The sequence below is a fragment of the Epinephelus moara genome, chromosome 9, assembly GCF_006386435.1.
Source record: "Epinephelus moara isolate mb chromosome 9, YSFRI_EMoa_1.0, whole genome shotgun sequence".
Taxonomy (NCBI): domain Eukaryota; kingdom Metazoa; phylum Chordata; class Actinopteri; order Perciformes; family Serranidae; genus Epinephelus; species Epinephelus moara.
Genome location: NC_065514.1, coordinates 19,843,473 through 19,862,221, shown reverse-complemented (window position 1 = coordinate 19,862,221; position 18,749 = coordinate 19,843,473). Strand labels below are relative to the sequence as shown.

The 18,749-nt window shown below is 41.8% G+C and overlaps 1 protein-coding gene across 2 annotated transcripts in view; it reads left to right on the top strand.

The window, feature by feature from the left end:
• Positions 1–12,407: 12,407 nt before the first annotated feature.
• The window catches only part of cabp1b (calcium binding protein 1b), a 20,618-nt gene continuing 14,276 nt past the window's right edge, over positions 12,408–18,749 (top strand). For both annotated transcript variants that reach the window (XM_050053019.1, XM_050053018.1), the window contains exon 1: positions 12,408–13,445. In XM_050053019.1, coding sequence (XP_049908976.1) covers positions 12,774–13,445 — 672 coding nt within the window. In that variant the 5' untranslated portion in view covers positions 12,408–12,773. The remainder of the gene's footprint in view (positions 13,446–18,749) is intronic.

The following is an 18,749-nucleotide window of genomic DNA, read 5'->3' as shown; positions in this document are numbered from 1 at the left end:
TAGGGCAGCTAAAGATAGGGAGGCACTGGAAAATGTGAGGGGATAATAGCTCATAGTCCCTCAGGAGGATGCTGCCACTAATCTAAAACCAGATCTTGTGTTGTGGTCAGTGTTGTATATTTTATGACAGTATTATGGGAGGATGCAATAGAAATGGCCTGAGGGAAATATACAGAGTAAGGAGTTGGGAGCAGAGGTTTGTACCCTCAGGTCCATCCAGTGGTGGATGGCTGCAGGAGTTTTGCGCACATGCCTGCAGGGCTTTTGTTTTTGAGTTGTTTCGTTGGTATTTCATGTTTTAGTACTCTGATGAGATTCTGTGCCAGGAAAGGCTCCTCCTGCTAGGATCTACTTGTTGTTTTGGTTTTGCTGGTTGTGATAATCTATAATTAACCCCACTTGTGGATATTGTTTGTGATGTTGGCAGATTACACGCTGAAGAAGGGCGTCTGCCCCAAAACATCCGTGTGGCAATATTATAAAGTAAATGGGGATGCTGTCCTAGTGTTTACCTTGGCAGAAATCTGTTCTTTTTAAACCAAAACACAATCATTTCCTTAAATCTAACCGAGTAAAGGCTTTCTGGCACAAAGCTCTGAAGGTAACAGCGGGTTTTGTTAGCAGATCAGTATTTTCCCTGCTAACTGAGCTGGGTGTGAGAGGGCGGAGCCAAAAGCAGGCACTAAACAACATGGCCGACACTGCTACCATTTCCAGTGCTGTGGGTTAGAAGAAAGGTGAGTGACTGGAGCAAAGATAGATGAGTTCAGGACTTATAACATCAACATGTGATGCAATAGACTAGGGTGACCATATTTTGATTTCCAAAAAAGAGGACATTCGGCCGGCCACGACATAGCCTACTTAAATGATACTCGCAGTTTACTCAAAGATGCNAAGTGGACATGTCCGGGCAAAAGAGGATGTTTGGTCACCCTACAATAGACAGAAGTGTACAGTGTGGCGCTTGTTAAGATGAAGTAGGTGAAGGGTCATCCCCCAGCATGTGTGGTGGATTGAGCAACATAGGTGGCTGCAGGCCTGACAGGCTTTTGGATCAACTTGTTGCTGCATGTCGTTGGTTAATGGTGTGAGACAGAAGTGCATGCTTTGTTGATTGCTGAGGTGAGACTAGCTGTTTTATGGTGACGTGGGCAGTGTGCTTGTTAACATGACATATTGGGCCTCATTCACAGTGTGTATACACAAATCTGTGCTTAAACTGTGCTTACAAATGTTTTATGCACAAGTCTGGGATTCATTAATATTTTCTTATCTGAATTTGTTCGTACTCTGTAAGCAAATTTAGAACTGCCTTAAGACTGCAGCTGATCGGAAGATTGGTGGTTTGATCCCCGGCTCCTCCAGTCCGCACGTCGAGGTATCCTTGGGCAAGACACTGATCCCCAAATTGCTCCTGATGGCTGTTCCATCAGTGTGTGAGAGCGTGTGAATGGTTATTGAGTATCTTGTATGGTAGTCTCAGACATCAGTGCGTTAATGTGTGTGTGAATGGATGAATGTGACATAGTGTAAAAGTGCTTTGAGTGGTCAGATGACTAGAAAGGCCCAGCTGTATTAGAAAATGTAAACACATCTTTTCACTAAATGTATATTTAGTAAAAATGCATTGAGGCTTTACTAGACAAGATTTAAAACCATTAATTTACAAATGTAAGTGAAATATTTAGTCTAAACACAATATAACATCCATAGATATCCACAAGCTGTCGTTGTATTGTTTCAAACATTCATATTTCTCCATATATTATCCATAATATCTTCAGTTTGCATGTAAATATTGCCGACTCCTCTCTGTAAAAGTGGTGGCTGAACCCTGACCTTTTGATTGACACTTCTTTTGAGCCAATAAGAGCTTCCATACTGAAAGTCTATACTTCAATAGGCAACAAGGGCCTGCGTTGATGGAAGTGCCTCCCCTACTTCCTTTGGCCTCAGAGCTCATCAGTGGCCAGCAACTGGCCCGATGGCTTATGTAGTGAGGGACACTCCTCACCTCCATGGGAGTTTTTAACTCTTTCTTGGCATTATAGACTGTCATACACACACAGAAATGATAAACACATGGCTCCTCTGTTGTCTTAAGGGGGGAAAACAGTCTTTCTTATCACTTAAAGGTGCTGTATGTAAGAATGTGGCCAAAACAGTTACTACACTCAAATTCAAAATACTGCCGCGAGTCGTGTCCGCCCCCCCCCTCCCCTACAGATTCGAGGTTGCTGCTCTGTGCTGAATTGCTGCGTTGTGCTCCGGCGTCTGGCAAAAACAGAAGTCCTGCATATCTGTTGCGGAGGGCTCCGGAGTGCCGCAGCAGAGACGGAGCCGGAATGCAGCACAGCCGCAGCCGGTGGAAACACACACATTGACTAGAACTGAATCCTATCGGCTCCACTGCCATGCTAGAGCGCAGACGCAACCAACACGCATCTGGTGGAAATTGGGGGTGATTTGTTTGCCCACAGGCGGCTGCCGTGGCAGGGCCGCGTCGCCGCGTCCTTGATCTTCGGTTTTCCAGCGGGCCGTTCGAGTATGTCCGGCTTCTCTGCCGCTGCTGCCGGAATACAGCTGAGGAGCCGGCTGCTAATGCTATGTATTGGGACACTGCTAATGCTGCTTGCCGTGCTGCTAACATTTGTTTCTCAATAACATCAGTCGGGTCGATGACCCACCTGCACATGGGCTACAATGTATGATGGAAAATGATTAACAGTTGAAAGTATTCAAAATGTCCATCCCCGTCTAGCTATGATGCTAGTTAGCCAACTTTGGCTAAAGCTTACCTGTCGAGGAGAAGAGTCGCCACTTCGACATCCGATTTCAAATTCTTCTCTGCTTTCAACCATCTCCACCGTTCACAAGCATCTCCTATATAGACCCTCACTTTGCCTCGAGTTTTGTCTTGGCATTTTTTGGGAATCATAACGAGGTTGTTTGGGCTTAGTCGCACCGTCAGCCATTGTAGCTCAGTCGTAACTGTAACTGATGCTGAGACTCTACTGACTGCGTGACTGGTAGACGACGGTGGGTGGCGCAACAGGCCAAAACACAAATTCAAAACATAAACATGATTTGCGGACCGTAAAAATTTTTTTTAAATGCGAATATTCTGGCTGTACTATTGTTGTCGGTGAGATCGGTATGTTATATTAACATTATTCCTTAGTCTCTGTGACATATTAGGAGGATTTTACAACTATTTGCTTTAGATTTCTTACATATAGCTCCTTTAAGGTTTTCTGGAAATGTTTCTATATACAGAAAGCTTCTAAATAGACATTTCTGTCTATGTTTAATAGTTTTTCACTCATTCACAGATTTAGAGCATTATTTTACCCTCTTTTTTTTTTTAAAAGCACCAAGACAAAACCTTAGAAAAATGTGTAAAATGTTTATTTTCTGTGATGTAGGTGTCTACTTTGAATTGAGACCATGTGAGGATTCATGCTATGGCCCCACTGTGTTCTCCAGCAAATACCTCCCAGTTCTAGTCATCTGCAGCATCGTTTTTCAAGATTAAAAAAATGGTTTATTTCAGTTGTTTTGAAACTTATATGACTTACAGTGATTTTGATTGTTGGGAAACAAACTTTGAAGCGTTACCTTTCATATGAGACCATGTATGTACATGTACTAAAAATGGAACAAGACCAGCTTTCAGTTTACTGTGGGTATGGCTTGGATGGGCATTTAAGGTGAGTTTAGGTGAATTTTACAGGGAGGATGAGAGGGTGCCCACCTGCCGACCCTGTAGACTTGCCTGCACTCTTACACTTACACACAGCTTAATTTCGATACCATGTTCTGTTATTTGCTAAGGCAGGTTGCGGGACATAATTCAGTACTGGACTTACATAGCTCACCTGAGTGTTGGTGCATTTTACTATGCATTGATAACTGACAGAGATAATATTAATGAAAGCATTTAGACAAAAATACTCATATCTCTTTGGGTCAAGTGCATGAATCATTGCATGTGTGTAGAATTCACAGACATCAGGGGTATTAAAGAGTAACTAATGACCTTTAATAAGTAAATAGAAAATCTTGCCATAAAACACATGCTTGTTAATGCTAATTAATGTTACATTATCTTAATGTCACAGGGTGTGAATGCCTACAGCACTGCATTGTAATGCAGGGAGCTGGATAATTTAGATTATTTTCAATTATGAAGCCAATTAATCTCACTAAAATACAAGACAATGTGTAATCATTAATATCTTCATGGTTGAACAGCACACAGAGATGGCGCAGGAGCATATTTTGCAAGGATACCACTGTAGGTCGTTGTGTTCCTATAAATAGTGCATAGTTATTATTCTGCCCTCCCAGCGTCAAACCACCCCCCACCCACCCATGCCATCCCCTATTCACTCACATCCACCATCCTATGTGTGTACTACACCTATACAGCTCTTAGTCTTTCACTCCCAGGCTCTTAGTCTTTTTGCAGTCTGTAACCTTTAAACTCTTCAGGAGAGTGATTCATGATCCCGAACACTCACTTGTCTTGTCTTTGTTAATGCGTAGTTTGGATTATATAATTGCTAACATGCATTTCAAGACACTCTGAAGCTGATGGACAGATGAGGGAGCATTTTTGTCTCCTTCTCTGAGGCATAAATAGTTCCAAAACAATTTTCATCTGGCTGAGTCACCCCTGAAGAGCAAAATGAGGTCAGCCGGGTAAAGATGGATGAATACATTCAAGATCATTTGGATTACAGATGATACTGATAATGATTTCATGCATCATTCCAAAATACACTCTTAACACTTCAATACAGTACAATTATGCAATGATGCTTTTTGCAGTACATTTGCAACTAATGTTAGACACTAAAATAAGAACATTTTCATGCAAATTACTGCTGTTATTCCACCATTTGTTACTCTTTACCAAAGAAGTATGGCAACTTCCTTGGTATACTTGCACACACTTCTTTTATAGGAGTATATTAGTCATATATTTTAAGGATGATAGTGCCCATAAAATCACCAAAAATATCACAATTGTGCTTTGAATATGAGCCACATTTAGTATATTTAGTAAGTATTTAGTCGAGTAAGTTACGTTAGTCTTTATTTCACTCCTTTTATCCACCACGTTCAAAGTGGAACGCACCTGCTGTGTCTGGTAAAAGTAGCACTGATTGAACTTGCACCAGCCCTCCATTTACGGTGATGAAACCATTATTGGAGTGGGTGGAAATTAAGCAGTTTAAGCTCAAAGGAATTAATACCTCCCTCATACAGCTGTGGCTGATTGAAAATAAGCACTTGAACACGTCATCAGGTCCTTATACCCACTCATTCAGAGAGTTGTTTCAAGAACATGGATGCTTTGTTTTTGACAGTTTGTTAGTCCAATGAGCCCAATGAGCTATCAATGGGCCTATCAAGTGACTGTGTTCATTTTAATGCAGACTTCCAACCAATTTGACAACAACATATATTACATTTAGATTCTGGAACCTACGTTAGCCGTTAAACATTAACGTTACGTTATATAGCCCAGTCACCAGAAGGAAATGTTGGCATGGTACATATCTGCAAACCACGGATATGTTACATTTAAACTGTTTATATATATATCAACGTTTCTAAAGTGACATTGTTCTGATAACATGTAGGCCTATATGAGTTTGTTTGATACCTAGGCATGGTAAAAGGTAAATGGACTTGCACTTGTATAATGCCTTTCTAGTTTTCCAACCACTCAAAGCACTCTTTACACTACAAGTCACACTACACACACATTCACACACTGGTGGCGGATGCTACTGTACATGATGCCACCTGCTACACAGCTTAAACACACTCACACACCAATGGAACAGCCATCGGGAGCAGCATGCAGTTCAGTAACTTGCTCAAGGATACTTTGACATGCGGACTGGAGGAGCGGGTGATCAAACCACTGATCTTCCGATTCGTTGACGACCTACTCTACCTCCTGAGCCACAGCTGCTCAGGAGGCACCTGCCACAGCTTGGCAAGATGGCCACCAAGCTGCAGACTATGCCATTTAGCAAGACATCCCGGCATTTTCTGCAGCTACCATCAAAACTGGATGTTTTTTAGAATATCACCGCACAGCAGGAAGCGTGTATTTACTGCTAACTTAACTAGATCCTAGAGAACTAGATCCATGAGTAAATCCACACGTCCTCCTGCGCAGTGATACGGTTGGCAGTTGTAACTTAGTAGACAGAAAATAGTACCTAGATAGAACTGCTCACAACAAAGTCTGCGGATTATTATGGGTACTGGGTCATGATTTCAGAAAAGAGACATTGATGTTGAGTTTTTTTTTTCTTTTTTATTTAGTGCTTCGAAAACCACAAGCTGAGTGACATTTAGTTCCATTATATTTGAGAAAAGAGAAGGCAGACATCTCTACTAGGCTTGGGCGGTATCGACCAGTGAGATCAGCAACTTTGTTATGTTTGCAAAGTCTTTTAGCCTTCAGTCTAATAAGTGCACAATATAAATGACAAGAAAGTTAATATTGTTACACTTATTTCCTTACTAAACAGAGACATGCAACTGCACACCTTCTGAATTAACGTTAACTCATCCTTCATTCAAACTAGACAGAAACAAAATTAAACTCACCAAAGCTGTCTTGGTTAACATTGTTATCTAGTTAGTCCACTGTTCCAACAATCACCACATGTTGAAATAACTCTAAATTCTCTGAGTTAGAAGTTCTCCCCACCGTCTCTCTCTGCTGTTGCTGGCCGGCTGTTTACAGTCCTGTAACGTTATCCCCATCCCCACCACCACTGTGTCTGTTAGCTCAGCTGCCTGTTCCAACAGTCAAGACCGGAGACTGACCTCTGGTGGCACATGATGTGCACTACATACAATGAATGTAATAGAAAGAGGAGTGCCTGTATTTTTGATGGTACTGAAAATCATAGTCGGGATTTCCCTGGTATACTGTAACACTGTGAAACTGCCTAAGCCTAATCTCTATCCAACACTCACACCAAAACAATCTGGATTAATAAATAGCACTGCTAGAACCCATGATGATTTTGCATGATCGTGAATATTTCCTTTCCTTTCATCGATATCGGCTATAATATTGGCTTTAAAATTAACCATCAGAATCATCCAACATGAGGTGTCGGTGGCTTAGTGGTAGAGCAGGCGCCCCATGTACAAGGCTGTTGCCGCAGCGGCCCGGGTTTGAGTCCAGCCTGTGGCCCTTTGCTGCATGTCATCCCCTCTCGCTCTCCCCCTTTCACACTTAACTGTCTTGTCCGTTAAAGGCAAAAAATGCCAAAAAAAAAAAGAATCGTCCAACATGCTTTTTTTAAAATTTCCACAGTGAATGAATATCACATACATTTAAAAGTATTGTATTTCATGTCTCCATCTGTTGGTGGAAGAGACTTGATGATCTAAAATTAGGTGGGGGAAAAAGTGGATATATCAGTATCGGTATCAGTTATTGGCCAAATGAGTTGTTACATATTGGCATATCAGATATTAGTCCAATATCGTGTATCCCTACCTACTACATGAAGAAAGTGTGGTGGTACATTACTGTGGATTGTTGAAGCATCTATCACATGATGGTCCAGGACCTGCAAGACACTCTTGATCACAGACATTTGAGCTTCCCAGAGGTTAGAGAGTTAAGATCAAGAGGAACTGACTGTCCTCATGAATAAATATTTGATTATTATTATAATGAGTTGTGCCGTGGTTCATTGGAGCATTCGGTTAATTATCATGTCATTCTATGGATGACAGCGAGGCTTTCATCTGAACTTTGTCCAAGTATCAGGTTCGTGCTTGTCCCATGTGACCCTGATTGTCTCATACCAGTGTTGATATTACATCCTACAGAAAGTGCCCATTAGATGAGTGGGCAAAATATTTTGATGATTCGGGTGAGGGAGCACTTTCTTCACCTTGTAGGTCCCAAGCTGCTCTGTTGTTAATTATTCACCCTGCTGATTAATCTTTCAGTAACACCAAACTGCGCCAGGGGACGAGGTTAAAAGGGATGCAAGGTGTGATCAGAGTCTCAGTAAGAGTTGGCGTGAAGAAAATTTAGACTTTAAAAACTTTAAAAAAGAAAAAAAAAAACTGTCCCATGTCACCATAAAAATTACAGTACAGGATGTTAAAGTCAGTACCCTACTAGCATTAAATATAAAAATTAAAAACAAAATTTATGTGATTCAGTTTTACTATTTATTTAAATTTATTTTTTGTCAAAGAACACACGATGAACTCTCTTTTAACCCACATTAATGTCACTCACATTTAAAATGGCAAGTTAATACATTTGTGTCTTTTCTTCACAAATATCCTATTTCAATCTTTTATTTGGTTTTCAGAGGGTTTCCAAAATTAGAAGACTACCAAAATCACTACACAAAATTTTGACCATATGTAATGCTTTTATGTACCATTCTCATGAACATCTTAAGATGACCTTGAAGGAATTCCTTCAAGTTTTGCACAAACATCCATTTGGACTCAGCAATGAACTGAATAGAATTTGGCGGTCAATGGTCATGGTCAAGGTTGTTGTTACCTTTTCCGTCTCATTCTTGTGAGTGCGATATCTCACAAACACCTTGTGGGAATTCCTTCAAATTTGGCACAAACATCCACTTGGACTTAACGATGAACTGATTAGAATTTCATGGTCAAAGGTCAAGGTCACTGGGACCTTGTCTCTCATTTTCATGAACGCAATATCTCGAGAACACCTTGAGGGAATTCCTTAAAATTTGGCACCAACATCCACTTAGACTTGATGATGAAATGATTAGAATTTCAGGGTCAAAGGTCAAAGCCATTGTCACTTTGTCTGTGTCATTCTCATGAACGCGATATCTCAAGAACACCTTGAGGTAATTCCATCAAATTTGGCACAAACATCCATATGAACTCTATTTATATTTTGATGTTCAAAGGTCACTGTGACCTCACAAAACATGTTTTTGGTCATCAATCAATAATTCATATGCTAATTATGACAAAATTACACATAAATGTCCAATAGAATAGAATAATTGCGTGATGACATTTTATATCCAAAAGGTCAACTTCACTGTGACGTCAGCAAAAACACTTTTCTTGCCATTACTCAGTGCCATAACTGCTGACATTTGGTCAGTTACTGAAGTGGTGACACTAATTTTGGGTGCCCACCTTGAAGCTATGGTGATTATATAGATCGTGTGCATTGCTGGGTTGAAGATATGTGTGAAGCATCCATGTTTTAGAAAATGTAGTTGTTATAGCTAACTGAAACTTGACTGTTTCACGGAGGCATACAACTGTGAGGCGATAGTTCTAGTTTTATTTAATCAAAGATTTTGTAGTTTGGGGTCCCTCCCTCAGCTGGACTTGGGACATTGTCTGCCATTGCAGTCCAGTTGGCAGCAATCCTTGTCTTTTGAGTTAGATTTTAATATTTGATAAATGCAAAATATTTGACCAGATAGGACCTTACATCACCCTCAACAGTAGTTGAGTAAAAAAAAACCTCAAGGTCACCTCACTCACTCACTTGTTATGAAGCTTTACGGTCTTCAAATCTCCTGTGTAAGTGAATAAGTGGACCCTCTCGAGCTGAGACTGTTTGTCAAAAGATTCTTCATATTAATCGTGCACAGAAATATAACACAACATTGTCAATATGTGTGCTGTGTGTGAGCGCAGAGCAGCAGCTGTGTGCATTGCAGCACTTGCCATGAAAGTTAGTTTGGCCATCTGACCCTGCGGAAAGCTGGAGCGGGTGATGTCGGGGTGGATTGGGGGGATAAGCACAAAAATAGAATGTGACATGGCCCCCCAGAGAGTAAAAAAAACATGTAACTTTGTTTTTAGTCAGATATTGAGCAATGAATTCCCACTGTCATCTTTTTTTCTGTGTTTCTGTTTTTTAAAATAGGTGTTTATTTTGTTTATTACTGTACACCACATTTTTCTGTTGTTTTTTTCTTCTCGCTGTCTCTACAGACATTAAATGGGCCATATTGCACCCTGAGGCTTGTGCGTCCCCCGCTGCAGTCCAATGTCTACAGAAGGGGAAAGAGCAAGAGAGGAAAGGAGGGGTAAATGAAGAGAAAGTGCTAGAGATGGAAAAAAAATGTTAATAAACAAGACTCACACATCTTATATGCATGATATGTTCCAAAATGAAGATCCAAATATCAGAATTTCTGCTGAGCATAATAGAAAAGGAGAGGGTGTTGATAGTACTATGAGTGTAACTGATAGGGTTACACCTGACAATGACTGTACAGAGTATGAATGGCCCAGCATCGGCGACACTTGCCTGCACTGGATGAGATGCACAGAGCATATAAAGGTAGCAGAGGAGTTAAAGCAGGCCGATGTTGAAGAGGGGGGGAGGACGGGAACGCTGGAGTGAAGATACTTTGCCTCTCCCTGGAGCAGAGGAGACAGAGACACAGATGTCAGAGAACAAAAATTCCCCAGAGAGAGGAGGGCAAAAATCTGCTCATTTCTCAGCTTTGCACTGTGAAACACAGTTCGTGAGAGCCTGAGAGTCTAATTGGCTCCGTGTATTAACATCATTACACACTTTTGCCCTGCGTCCCCGGACATCTGCTGTGAGAGTTATGACCGTAGGTGTGCAGATGGGGTGAGACTTAATGATTGTCACGCTTTATTTTCAGTGTTTTTCTTTTTCCCTTTTGAACTTTGCTGTCACTATTTTGAGTAACCCACAGTCAAATATTCCACTATGTTCACACTTTGGCACCATTATTATACCCTGATTATGCAACCGTGTTGTGTGTACACAACAAAAATATTTGTGACTCACAGAAGTTGGAAAGCAAAATTGGTGTGAATTTTATTTATCTACACAAGTTAGAATCAAACCAACTAAATAAGAAATAATAAAAAACAAATGTGCAGGGAGAGGAAAAGAGGCCATGCAATACCAAGATAATAAAAAAACAATATTGACATTGTCGAAGATATATCGAGTATATAAATAAATAAAACCGAGACCAAAATATAATCTAAAATTTGCTTGCTTAGTATTCCTTGTACTAACCAAATTAAAATAATGTTTCATAGTTTAGGAACTCTAACAAATGAAAATGTACCTATCATAGTGAAATCTTTGGGTATATGAAGATTATATGACTCTCAGGTTGAGGAGAAAGTGAATCTGTGAATTTGTTGGAATATACAGTAAGAAGAAAGATGATTTGGTAGATTGTTTAATTTTTTTCAATGTTTTCTTTGGTTCAAAAACACTGATGTCCAATGGCCACGTAACATTGCATTTCCAGTCTTTTAGTGGAGAGTATTAAAATAAATCATGCTCTCAAAATTCAACATTGGTGGAGACGCAGAAAATGGAAGGTTGGGAGACCTCTCCCAGAAATTTTTGAGCATTTAACACTTAAGTTCCTGCATTTTGGTTAATTTTTATGCACCAGTTTGGGTCTTTTCTGCATCAATTTGGGCAATAAATGTTTCCCCAAAATAAAAGTCCTCTGCTACTTTCATGTTTTTATTGGTGAGACAAATGTACATGATCTAAATATTGAGGGGACCCTGTGCCCCCTCTGAAATCTGCACCTATGTTTGCTCTAACAGCCTATAGTTCTGTTTAGTATATCACATTGCAGTTGTTTGTTTATCCCCATGCTGACTAATGAATAAATGGAGCCTCGGTGTTAATTCCAAAAAAGGTTATGTTACTATTTATAGCTCAAAACTGCTGAAGTGTGTAAAGGAATTTCACTTTGTCATCATTTTTGTGTAATGCTTTTTAATGTTTGCTCTTGTATTGAATCTATGTTGCATTGGTGCAGAGTCTTTAAATTGTATTTAGTTTAAGAAAATCAACACCTTTTAGAAACTCAACATCTGAACTGATCATTTTAGAGGATTTTGAAACAAAAATCTTAGATCAGGGGTTCTCAACTGGGTGCCATTTTAGGGAGCCAGCATATGATTAAAGGCCACACAGGAAAAGTGCACACACTAAGGCTCTTTATGACTTCTATGACTTTTTATGACAAACTAACACTTTGCAAAAACTGTCAGGCTGTTGGGGCATTTTAAGCATGACTGAATATTCGGGGGGATTTGTCCTCAATATACATCATAGTTAGTTACACTACAGGTCTGTAGGACACAGGGCTACTTTCTGACATGCTTAAAAAAGACCTCTGACCTTTGGCACGAATGTGTCAGCAGCCACTTGTTGATTTTTTTGGTGAATCTGTCTGTCTGACATCATTTGTCCGCAGATGTGAAATATTTAAGGTTGTGTTTTCTTAAGTAAGAGAAAGGTTCAAACTGCAATAACAAAATAGAAAAGGAATATTAATGAAGCGCCTCATTATGCGAGGAATGATCTGTAGTGACGTTGGTCCTAATGAACTTTACGCGTGGACTGCGTGACAGACAGGCGGTAACGCAACACAGTGCTGTCATCCAAACTTAGCGGAGCCCCCTGTGAAGCGTCAGACGGAGCGCCCGGCTGCCAGATCAAGCTGCACTTCACTTTCACTGCAAATGCTCGATCAGGTGGCTGCTGCTTCAACTTCACCCCCGCGGACTGTGCAGTGATGGTCGAGTGCGTGGATGTGGATTAGTAGAGAGTGTTGGTCCAACTGGCTGATGCTGAACACCTTGCACGTGGCGGAGGACTGCCTTCTTTTCTTTTGCTCGACCTCCAGCCTCCAGCAGCTTCACTCTGCCTGTCAAGCGACAGAAAGCGAACCATGAGCTCCTCTCTCCCCAAAAGCGAGTCCACTACTTCTCTGCTGAGATCCTCGGGGCTCAACCGCAGGTCTGCGCACTCCAGTAGCGCTCCGCGAGATCACCGGAGCCACCGCGCTCACTATCATCCCACCGGGGCCGGAGGCTGCGATGATGCAGGCTGGACAGAGGACTGCGAGACGAGCGCGCGGAGACCTCTCTGCCAGCCAAGACATGCAGACTCTCGAAATGTTGGTGATCACCGGGCGCAGAAGAGCCACTCTCACCGGCAGGCGAGCGTGCCGGATGACGGTTACGCTCAGGAGGATGTGAGGCACCGGACGAGCCGGCATCAGAAAGAGCGCAGCAAGTCCACCAGGTCCAAACACTCTCATCATCACCACGACTCCTCTCGAGGCGAGCTGCCTCCTGCAGCGCATCACCAGGGCGGCGCCCAGCAGGACAGGAGGACCTCTCCAACTCCTTCTTATCCAAAGCAAACGGACGACGCGGCTTTCTTCTTCGAACCCAGAGAGAGAGTCATCACCGGCTCGTCCTCCAGCCTCAGCTCTGACCCACCTGCGACAAGCGCACCTGTCAAGCCCGCATCCAGCCGCACATCCAAAAGACTGAGCGCAACCGCGTCAGAATATGACTCTAGCCTCCATCCCATAGTGAAGTCAGTCTTTGGGCAGGTAAGGGGGCATGGAGAGGACATTAAACCTTTGAAACAGTTGTGCAGATATAAGTTTGTTTGTTGGAATGCAGCAAAAAAGTCGATTTAAGAGTGTGCGTCTGCGCAAATGTGTGGGAGTTTTGTCTTGTAACACAATGCAAAGGGCAAAATTTCAATTTGCAGAGTAAATAAATCAGCAGCAGCATGAATCAAGAATCCAGACTCAGAACATTTGGTGGGAACAGGCACAAAACTTCAGTACTCAGATGGCTAAATTTAAGAACAAAGTAAAGACCTTAATACCAATGCAGTCTTTTTTCTTTTGTCAAGTCTTGCTGGTTTCACATACTCAGTCTAAATGGCAAAGACAAGGCAAAACTCCCCAAAAACTTAAACAAGTGAAATATTTTAGAGGCAATTCAAAGAGAGATCCCCCTCTGTGGACAGCTGGGGGTGCAATTGGAGCCATAGGTGGGGAAAGAAGCAAATAGAAATAAGACAGCTAATTTAAAAGTCCATCAGTAAGAGTGTAAATCCATAGGACTAAAATCCAATCATTACACTAATCCCAGTATAAGAGGGAGCAGGTATATCAGTCTCAGCGGCTTACTCTCACTCAGCATTACGTCCATATTTTAAACAAACTTATGTGATATTCTACTCCTTTATTGTAAAATTTAGCTGTGGATGCTTGACAGTGTATCACAGCCGCAGAGCTGATTGGTCGACAGCAGGTGGAGGTTCACGGGTGAGATGTAGGTGAAGCTGGCAGCCCTCCGGTCACCCCAGTTGAGCTGATTAAAAATGGATGCACACATTCAGTCCAAATCTGGTTCCTGTATGTATCTGGTATCCATCACTTTCATGACGGGGGTTGCTGCAGTCTGTCATGCATCCCAGTATGAATACAGCCGCTTTCATTGTGCCTGTCACCTGAGCAACAGCAGGGGGATCAACTTTCCCGCTGTGTGGAAAACTTGTCAATGATGAGAGCTTGTTACTCACACAGACACACACATGGGCACACAGGTAAGTACGTTAATATACTGATACACATTGAGGTGAATATGTGGGTTAACATCAAATAAAGGGTGTTATTTCTTTTCCCTGCATCACCCGTTCACCTACTAATAGTTGTCTGCCACACTTCTCCTGTGACTCCAACACATCGTGCAGTTGTACAGCACAGCAGGCTGTCTGTTCCCTCCCATCTTTTTTCTTGTTTCAATGAAATCCTTCTCTCTGCGTTGATGATAAAAAGCTCAAGAGGAGACAATTACCTCCCCGAACGCTAATGTGTTCCAGAAATAACTCCTCTCAATCCAGGCCAGAGCTTCAATCAGTCTTAGGGGTTCCAGTGAGGCGAAATCCATGCAGCGGTGTGCTATATAAAGTCTCTGGAGCTGCAGACGTGTGTGGAAATAGCAGATGTTTTGTCATTGCCATCGAATCTATAAATGACTGCTTATATTTTCCACCTGAAATACTTGGAGTTTTGGGAGAATAGTAAACAGTTTTACAGGGTTATTGTTTATTTGGATAGTGATGTTGGCAGCTGTGGATGTTTTCTGTTGAGAGGGATGGGAAAAAATAACAGGATTACTCAGTTATCAACTCAAATTAAAAAAGTTCAGACACTCAGCGATGATGAATGCATGTTTTGTGACTGAATCATCAAGTTTTTAAAGAGGACAAGTCCCTGTGATGCCAATGTGAAGTCATTTGACGCCACTCAGTTGGGCACATCAGTGTGAAAGATGTGTGTGAGCATGAAAAGAAAGAAACTGATAGAAGAGAGGTTTTTTTGCACCTGCTCAGCACCTTACCGGAGCTGTTTCTCTCAAGTGACCACGCAGTCATAATAACATGCCTTTAATGCTCCTTGAATAGCTGTGGCAGCGCACCGCAGAATGCAGGGTGAGATGTTGCACACTACAATTCTACTCTTTCTTTTCACATTTTCTTATGTAACATCAAGATCTGCATACAATCCCAACAGAACTCATTCGCTGCCAGTGAAAGAAGCTAAAAATAGCCCATCAAGACCTGATTACGAGAGACTGGAGGAGGACAGAGTGTTTTTTATTTTTTGTTGTTGTTGTTGTCTTGGTAAGAATATACAGATCCTTTGGCGAACATGCTACCTGACAAAGCAAATTTGAGATACAGGTGAACAAAAGAGCAAGTTTCCAGCATGTGCTGTCATGTTTCTCAGAGCCACCGATTTATAATCCACGCTTTCATATTCATAAAATGAATCATGGTTGCAAAATAAGGCTAATGTGGGGGTTAGAGTAAGGACAAATGTGAGATGTGGCGAGCTGCTTCAGTGTGTTTTGCATCTTGATGGTTGCTGTGATTCAGATAAAACATTTCAATGTGAAAATGTGTACATTCAAAGCATGCAGGCTCCAGTAACCTCACATCTCTGCACATTAAACTATCCAGGTTGCACCAGACACCTTGATCAAGGACGGAACATGAGCAGTTTTATGTCCCTGTAGAAATTCTGTTTCTATTTTAAGAGATTCCAACAATCCACATCCCTCAGCTTTCGTGACCTTCAGTGACCTTGCTCACAAAAACCCTCAGTGGGAATCTGGGAACGTGCTACAGACCTCTTATTTTAGGACTTCTGTTATCTACTGCAGAGAGATTTATAATTGAGCGGATGATTTTCTTTTCAAATTAAATTTAGATGAAAGAATCTGCGTATTAACCAGCAGAGGGAGCACGCACCGCTCGCACTAATGGGTCTGAACTCAAAAGAGTGTGTGAGTGAGGGAGATTAACAGTCCACTGTGTGTCACATCAGTGAGACAGGAGAAGTGAAAGGGCAGGAAAAGAAAGTGAAGGAAGCGAGGCAATCGGACAAATCAGGAGGAGGAGGACAAAGGATAAAATAGAAAGTGCTGGCAGACCTGATGATTGTTATATAAGACAAGCGCTCATCGACTCTCACTTCCCTGCTCCCACCTGACAGCGGCGGAGACAATGAGAGGAAAGGTCTTAAAACACAGATTAGCCCTTCACTTCCTCATCTGGTTCTCCTGCTCCCATCCTGACATTTCCTGTCTGCCTTTCCATTTCCTCTTCTTCATTGCTTTTACAAAACCTCTCTTCTTTTTCTCCTTGTTTCCTCTGCCGGGGTCACGCTGACCTTGATGATGTCTGAGGAGTGAAGGAGAGGAGGCATGCTTTACAACAAAAGACAAAATTAGCAGAATAAAGAGACAGAGCTGTGTGGAAATGAAAGGAGAGATCATCGCATTCACCACAGCATATGCCTCCAGTATGTCTAGAGTATAACAGGCTATTTTTAGACGCAGAGGGATATTTTTATATCTGTGCTGGCAGAGAAGGAGGTAGAAAATTCACTCTTTGGTTAAATCCCTTTTTTGAGATGAGGATTAGGCAGTGAAATGCAAAAGGCTGCGCGCACAACTGCACGTGCTGCAATTCTAAGCACATGCGTGTGCGTGATGATGCTAAATATTCATGCAGACCTGAGGCTGAAAGCGAAAGTCAGTGAGAGACAGGAAAATGAGACAGAGGACACAGGATAAATGAGTCAGAGGAGAAACAACAGAGGTTTAATTGACTGAAATGAGACATGTCAATATTTTTTTTCTCCCGCTGACGCACTAGACGTTTAACCACACTTATTGAACGTGTATCTGAAATAACACCAAAACAGCAGAGTAATCTGCATGAAAGCTGATGATTTGAGCTATTTGGATTTAAATGACTTAATCAACTGTAGGATAAAACTGTGACGTCTTAGCCCAAATACAAGACGATGACGCAAGTGTGCACTGTATTCACCGCCCTAAACGTCCTCTGTTGACGACAAAAATACGCACAGAAAAATCTCACAGTCACTGTTTTTATCCTTTTATCTTCACTTCAGAATACATTGTGAGCTAAACCCACACTTTAGAGGAATTTTTGACATGACTACATCTTATTCCACTTTGCAAATAAAAAGATGGGCACAAAATTTTGCCTTGAAATAGCAACAGAACAATGTCAGGTTGCTGAACGCATGAGAGCTTGCTATTACATCAATCCCTTCCTTCCCCCTTGACATCTTTCAGCTCATTTAACACACTCGATGGCAGTGGATGAAGCAGGATGAGCTTCCAGTCTAGTGCATATAGATTTCTGTGCATAGTGTGTACAATGCAAACATCATTTTAAATCCTGGAAAGCTGTGGGAACACAAACACTCCTCAGATATTCAGATACATGTTGTCCTGAGATGTTGGTGAAATGTTGTCGGTATGTGGTGTGTAAGCAGTTATGTAAAGTAAATGGTGTGTGTGAGTGAGAAGGGGTGAGGAAGAAGGATACAGCCAGAGAGAGAGGGGAGAAATGGATCTCATGCCCGTGCACACTATGTATGGTCTGACATTATGAGAGCTGACGGCTCCTGTGTCTGACGTCTGATGTGTTCTGAAGTTCACAATGAGCCTCCGGTGAGAGGCTGGGTGATTCATCCGCAGAACAACACAGAGGAGCTGCAGAGATGTTGAATGGGAGCGAGATCTGAAGCGACTCCGGCGTGAATGTGTTTATTAAAATAGAAGAGAATAGACAAGGTCAAACAGCAGAGGGAAATAAGGATGCTTATTAGTGCTGCAATGGCCAATGCTGAAGTTATCTCAGGAGTGAATGCAGCTGTTAAAAACCTGAAATGAGGATTTTATACTGTATATTGTGGTTTGGAGTGGTAGAAGAATTGCTCACATCCTTAAAGCCCCTCTAAGTTAGAAAATGTGTTTTGCTCATCGTTATTCCACTTGGATGTTTGACCTTCACTCTGCAGATTGATGTGTGTGCAGAGTCACACTAGACACACACACTAGAAGGCTGTTTTGTAATTCATCTCCTGAAGGGAGAAAATTTCTCTGTGCTGAACTTAAGACAAGCATAAGCATGACTTTATGACATCACAGCTTGTTTGGAAACTAATCATGGTTCGATCTGAAACTTATACAAGTGTGATGTGGAAACTTGTAGCCTCTAGCACACACTGAGAATGGAAAGTATTATTAGGGCAGCAAAACAATAGGGTCCTGGCAGCTTAGGCTGCCAGGACCCTATTGTTTTGCAGCTTAGGCTGCCAGGACCCTATTGTTTTGCTGCATGTTCTTCTTCTTCTTCTTCCGAGGAAATCATACTTCCCATGCGCGAAAAATCACCAAACTTTGCACAAAGGTCCAGTCCCATGCCAGATTGCCTCAGCTGCAAAAACAGGCCAATAGTCCTGATGGTGGCGCTACAGCAAGCCTCTAAAGTTCAAAACTTTGAAAATTCACAA